This window comes from Nicotiana tabacum, chromosome 10 (genome assembly GCF_000715075.1).
Source record: "Nicotiana tabacum cultivar K326 chromosome 10, ASM71507v2, whole genome shotgun sequence".
NCBI classification, from domain to species: domain Eukaryota; kingdom Viridiplantae; phylum Streptophyta; class Magnoliopsida; order Solanales; family Solanaceae; genus Nicotiana; species Nicotiana tabacum.
The window spans coordinates 118,447,143-118,453,697 of NC_134089.1; the positions used below are offsets into that span (position 1 = coordinate 118,447,143).

General features: G+C 35.2%; 1 protein-coding gene across 1 annotated transcript; it reads right to left on the reverse strand.

Moving 5' to 3' along the window:
* Positions 1 to 1,625: 1,625 nt before the first annotated feature.
* LOC107815688 (persulfide dioxygenase ETHE1 homolog, mitochondrial) lies at positions 1,626 to 6,307 on the reverse strand. The gene is made up of 9 exons (XM_016641308.2): positions 5,827 to 6,307; positions 5,125 to 5,253; positions 4,893 to 5,000; positions 3,657 to 3,791; positions 2,830 to 2,871; positions 2,649 to 2,708; positions 2,513 to 2,566; positions 2,070 to 2,094; positions 1,626 to 1,962 (listed from the first exon to the last, which is right to left on the reverse strand). The coding sequence occupies exons 1-9, from the start codon at positions 6,058 to 6,060 to the stop codon at positions 1,871 to 1,873; spliced, it is 879 nt and encodes a 292-aa protein (XP_016496794.1). The 5' UTR covers positions 6,061 to 6,307; the 3' UTR covers positions 1,626 to 1,870.
* Between the last annotated feature and the right edge of the window lie 248 nt (positions 6,308 to 6,555).

Here is a 6,555-nt window from a genome sequence, read left to right on the forward strand (position 1 = left end):
TAAGAAAGCTCCTATTGCATGGGACACCATATGTAGGCCAAAAATAGCAGGAGGGCTGAACATCATCAATTTTATTCTATGGAATATAGCAGCAATAGGCAAATTACTATGGGCGTACAAAAGAAAGATAAACTCTGGGTCAGGTGGATCCACAATTATTATATAAAGACAAAGGACTTAGAGAACATGGATACACTTAAACAGGCTAGCTGGTTGGTGAGGAAGATTTTCGAGGCTAGGCTAGCTGGTTGGTGAGGAAGATTTCCGAGGCTAGAAAATGGTTAGTTTCAGGAATCAATAAATTGAATACATATGTTGCTCAAGGGAAATACACTATCAACAAATCATATACCTCAATCCAACCACAGTTTTCAAAGGTTTCATGGAAGGCATTATACATGACACAAGGCATTCTGCCTCGACATCAGTTCACCTTGTGGATGGCAACTCACCAGAGATTAGCAACAGTGGACAGATAAACCAAATGGGGGATACTAGTACCCAATGCTTGTGTCCTTTGTACAACTTATAAAGAAGAGACACATGATCACTTGTTCTTCGAGTGCACATACTGTAAGTTTATATGGCAGAACATGTTAAGCTTGTTTGATATTAACCGACAAATAGGTTGGTGGCAGGAAGAGGTCGATTGGCTGGCTACAAAAACAAGGAGCACGAACATACAATGGAAAATATTATTGGGGAGTGCATTCGCAGCAGCAGTATACCACATATGGATGGAAAAGAACCTCAGAATATTTCAAAATACAAGGAAAGAGAATAGGAATAGAGTTAGAGAAATTGTCTTACAAATTGCACATTACGGGAGAAAAACACTGTAAATGGAGGGCAATACTAGATAGGATAAATAGATATCCATATTAGTATATGGTCTGAGTTCCAGTTGTGGAACTTAAGTGTTACGAAGGATAGGGTATTTTTGTGAGACCCGACTCTGGAGTCCAATGAGTGGGTGGTTGTACATATTTACACTTAGTTAAATAAAAAATTCCAGTTTAATCAAAAAAGAAAAGTAGATTCTAAATTTATACTAAATGGCTATAATTTGATACACTTAGATCATCAACGTAAACAATAAGCAATATGGGACACCTAATATTGTTTGCTTTGGATAACTATTATATTGATTAAAATCTTTAATATATATTTTTACTTTATATTTTATATTCCAACTAAATAAAAAAAATAATTAATTTTTATAAGAAATATTTAAATTCATTTCTCTCTTTTAAATATTATACTACTCGTAAATTGAATATGTATTGTCTTTTTTCGTTATTTGACAGTCAAAAGTACTTTTTGAAAAGAGTGTTCAAACACAATTTGCTTATTAAAGTACTTCTCAAACGAACTGGCCAAACAACACAAACTGTAATTTTTCAAAAAATACTTTTGAGCAAAAACACTCCCCAAAATAAGTAGTTTTGGCAACTTGGCCAAACGGGCTCTACATGTCTTTAATTTCTTTTGCATTAGCAAATAATGGCTAGGACAACCTGCTAATCCAAGATGGTCTGCTTTATCATATGTCATTTTCAGCTGCCCCCATATATTTAACACAGATATACATCTCTCTCAGTCGTTTTGCCACAATAATTCAAATATCACAGCACAGCAGATAATTTTACTTTCATTACTCCCATCACTATTCTCACAAATCAAGTTCCATACATATACTCAAGACTCATGTAGCTAATGGCTGTATATCATATAATCAAGATTCATATCAGTTAAAACAATATAGTTTCTCAATACTATATTGGTATATCTTATTCAACTTTTCACTTTAGACGTGTATTCCCTGCTACCCCATTTACATTCATGGCGTTGATTAGAGGATAAAACAAAACTAGCATGCTTCAGATTTTGTCTCTTGCAACCCGCAAACCATGTTAGCTGGTACTGCAACATCCATCATTTTTGGATATGACAAATTCAAATCTGTTATAAAAGATGCTATCATCAGCAAGTAAATATCAAAGTGAAAGGGAAATAAGGAGAAAAAAGGCGTAACAAATGAAAAGGGAGAGGTAGAATGGCTTACTCACTTTGCATAATGTCTTTGAATGTTTCCTGTAAAAAAAGGTTTCACAAAAATATGAGTACTTAACTAGTTTCAAAAGGAAAAGACAAAGCAGCAACAAATTCTTTCAGCTTATATGTGAAACTTTGTGGAACAGAGTTTTGCAATTACACAAATGAAGTAAACTCGATGCCTCTAAGATAATTCCAAATTTGAACACCAAATAAGAGAGAAAAACAACACTATCATCGAGTGTATTTTCTGAGATTACTATTAGCCACACACATGAAACTTCTCCTATTCAAAGTTTTCAACTACAGATGGATGTAGATTCAGCAACTATTTCCACTTCTCAACTAGAAAAAGCTAAACTTAGCCCAATCTTGAAACTAGGGTAAAAAACTTCTTACTTGGAAGTACTTTATCTTCTTCTTTTCTTTTCTTTTTTTGATAAAGGATAGGAAGTACCTTATCTTTTGATAGACGTGGATTGTATTGCATCTCCTCTCCCACTGTGCTGACCTGAAAATGAAACATACACTTGTAAACAAGCACCAGAAATATGCAAATCAAAAATAGTGAAAAGTAATAGATGTATCCTTACAGTGAAGCCTTTGTAGTCATGAGCAGGATATACCAACGTGTCTTTGGGCAATGTGAAAATCTGCTCTCAGAAACCGATGATGAATCAGAAAGAAAAGGTACAAAATAAAAAGAAGAGAACATTAAGCAACATAATACTTTTTTTTTCAAGTTACAAAAACATAATAGTTTCATGTCCTTGCCTGTGAATGAACTGAATCATACAATTTGTCTGAACTTCCACCCTGTCATAAAGTAAGAAGAAAGTGCCAATATTAAAAGCCAGAAAACTTCATTTTCCAATGTCACCTCTAACCCAAGCAAATAGACTTCTAGGTTTGCAACACAATAATATTCCTAAAACATAAACAAGTTGAGAGGCAAAGTAAGGTAAAACTAGATGCATTAAGACTTAATACTGTTAACAACAACAGTAACAACCACTACATTGATCTCTGTAGAAGACTTAAAACTGTTTGGTCAATTAGATTGTACTTTGGCAATATACAATAAGTAAAAAACACAAATCCTCAATCCCAAGCAAGTTAAATTCAGCTATATGATCCTCCATTTAGGATCATCTTAGTCCCATATTACTTTGGCAATATACATGCAAAATTATTTAGAAAAGAAAAGAGAATGTGGACCTAGTCAATTATAGAGCGAGCGCATTTGCATCTGAAATAATTTGCTCCAATTCAGTATCATGAACTGAAGACATACAAGATAAGAATGATAATATCTTGGATTGTACCTTTCTCTGTCCCAAAAGCTCATGTAAGGATATTATCAAGACCAAATATGACGTTATCAATTAGACATTTGACATTTTCCTATAATTTTCTTCTCCTTTCTTTTCTGGTCAATCCCTGTTGCTAAAGAATATTCTTGATCTATCTAACTGCATTGTTAAATCTTAGCATTTATCAGATAAATAAAATAAGCAGTACACACTATCAAGCTTTCCCTTTACTCAAAGGTCCAGTAAAAGTCAGCAAAAAGCATGGCATACTGCATAAAGACGGTGTACCTGAAAGTCTGTCCTTCCACATCCACGTATCAAAAGGGCATCACCAGTAAAGGCCATCCTTGGATGAGGTTGATTGGATCCATTTCCCGTAATATAGGTTACACAGCCTAGTGTATGACCAGGAGTTGCACGAACCTGCAATGACAGCACTATTGCATTAGAATACATCTCAAACGCTACAGGTAACTTCCAGCTTCAATGCGTGCACCACAACCTAGTTTAGTTGATTGCTTGGCGTTTATTCCCTTTGTACACTTTTACTTGGCCGAAGATGAATAGCACAGAGATGGGGAAAAGGAGACAGTGATAGTTGATACTTAAAGAGGGAGATCCAACAGTTACACGCTGAGATGAGCTAGAAAAGAATGCGGTTGAAGAAAATCCTGTGGAAGGGTTGGGGGGGGGGGGGGTATTAATTTGAGATGACATTTCACTAAGCGAAGCATATCAGTGCTTAAAGACCAAACAGGAAACTAATAAGATTATGAACATTTCTCGCAAACAGATTTGTACCAAGAGTTAAAACTGAGCATCCTAATTATTCTACTATGAAATGCAAATGAATGTTAAAGCAATTGTATCTGCCAAGATGCTCGAATTCCATGTTGCACTCACGATGTTAAACATAGACATCCCCAACATCTTCATCAATGAATTGAAATAATTACCCACCAAAATTCCAATTTCCCTTCTCAGAAAGATTTCCAAACACAGCAGTCATACAGTTAGTACATATATCATTGGAGTGAAGGGGAACCACAATTCAGACACTTAATTTTCACAGAATCAACATTTAAAGCACTAATGCTTTTCAAATAAAACTTGCTAACAAACCAAGTGCCTATGAAGTAACTACATAAAAAAAAAAAAAAAAAAAAGTTCAAGTTCATTCTATATTCAAAATTTGATGGTGACTAGGCCCACAATAAGGAGGAATATTAAAACAATTCATCTTATTTCAAAACAAAATCACTCATTCTCCAAGATTACAGATGACTAAAGCATAATCAGCAAAGGTTAGCGATAGTCGTGAATTTGTGAGTTGTTCAAAAACCTTCTAGGCGCAGCCCCAAAGATAGCACGAGTGTTCAGACATTTGGAACATGGTGATTTTCCTAGCGATGAGCTAACTTTTCCTTGCAAAAGGAAATGTATTAGAACCATACCATTATAACTTTTCTACCTCTAAACCATTTGGAAAAATCAAAAGTTAAATGACTTTTGATGTCTGCATACCTCCAGAAAAATATCACCGAAGTGGATTTTGTCACCAGGTTCAACAAAAAGATCAGCTTTTGCATTGCTTGCTTTGGAAATGATTGACTGCACACCGGGGAGCTTCGTCTGCGAGATTGAAAATCATAATGAAGCTTCATGACTCAGCAGGGGAATGAAAAAACAGTACCAAGCAAATATTCATTTACAAATAAACTAATCAATTACCAAATTCAAGAAGATTAATGCCAACCTTGATGAAGCCAGAGCCAGTGGCATGATCGGCATGCACATGTGTGTTTATAGCATATATAAGCGTCAAACCCAGTTCTTTAATAAGTGCAAGATCACGATCCGCTGTTTTGTCAACTGGGTCAATCAGCTGCAATTGGATTAATTTCGTCAGTCAATATTTTAATCACAATGTGTAACATAAATCAATTAGCACATAGTGAGAGGCATTTACGATTAATTGAACTAATTCAATCTTAGTTCCTTCAATTTACTATGCAATGTTAATCTAAAAGTTCAACTTATAGATTATAATCATAGACTAACAAATCGATGCAGCTAATGAAGTTTGTGCTATAGTTTAACTGTTCCCCCAAGCAAAAAATTGAAAAAGCCTATTAAATAAGCTGCACTACCTTTCACTATCTTCATAAATAAGCTACTACAAGCTTTTCGTCAGATATTGGGGTTTATTCCAGATGTTGACCAGAAATGCAGCTTCAAATATTAGTTTTACTAAGCTAAACTCATAAAGACATGAACTATAAGTAACACAACAACGACAACAAAGTGTAATCCCACAAGTGGGTTCTGGGAAGGGTAGGATGCACGCAGTCTTACACCAAGGCGTGCCATAAAATTCGTTACAACTTACAAGATAGCCATAGAATCATAAGAGAAAAGAAATTTAAATGAGCAATAAAGAGGGATAAATAAGATTTACCAGAGCGGGTTTTTGGGGGTGCAAGGCATCAGCAAGAAGGTAAGTATAGGTAGATGATTCTTTCTCAAAAAGTTGACGAAACACCAGTTTAGGACAGGACGACGTCGTTGAATATGAACCCATTTGAGCGCGAATGAGAGAAGAAGCCCAATGCTGTTTGGGTTTGAAGGGGCGAATTAAAGGAGTATCAAAAGGTGATGCGAACAAGCGACAACATCGGAATCTCAGAATCATCTTTTATTTTTGCCGATAATATCAAACGAAAGATCCGTAACAAAGAAGCTTGAGTTTTTTTCCCACTTCTTTAAGGTTGTTGGGTGGGTGATTGATTTGCACGCATCTCAATGATTATTGGCTTTGGGGTTTCCGTCTTTTACAAGAACAGTGTCATTGAAGTATCAGTAGCAACTTCCCATGGGCGCTTGTTTTCACTGTGTCAACTGTCCAACTGCATATTCTCGGCTTTCCATTGGCCTTGAGCAACTGCAAGCTTAGGGCCTAATTTATGCTCTAAACGCTAGGGAAAAAAAATCAGAAATAGCCGCTGCTAATTGAAAATTAGTTACAATTTTAGAAGTAATTGAAATTTAGTCATTTTTTAATATAAAAATAAAAACAAAAACCAGCATAATATGTCGGAGTTACAATTTTTATATATGCCATTTCAACATAACATGTTTGAATTTCATAATGTGTTTGAGTTCCAACAAAATATACTGGAAGGTTATA

What these genes read in the sequence shown, in the direction of transcription:
- LOC107815688 (XM_016641308.2), bottom strand. Translation starts at nt 6,060, where the DNA reads ATGATTCTGAGATTCCGATGTTGTCGCTTGTTCGCATCACCTTTTGAT. An exon ending in ACCCCCAAAAACCCGCTCTG is followed by an intron (nt 5,254 to 5,826) that starts GTAAATCTTATT and finishes ATCCAATTGCAG; the next exon opens with CTGATTGACCCAGTTGACAA. An exon ending in CTGGCTCTGGCTTCATCAAG is followed by an intron (nt 5,001 to 5,124) that starts GTTGGCATTAAT and finishes TCAATCTCGCAG; the next exon opens with ACGAAGCTCCCCGGTGTGCA.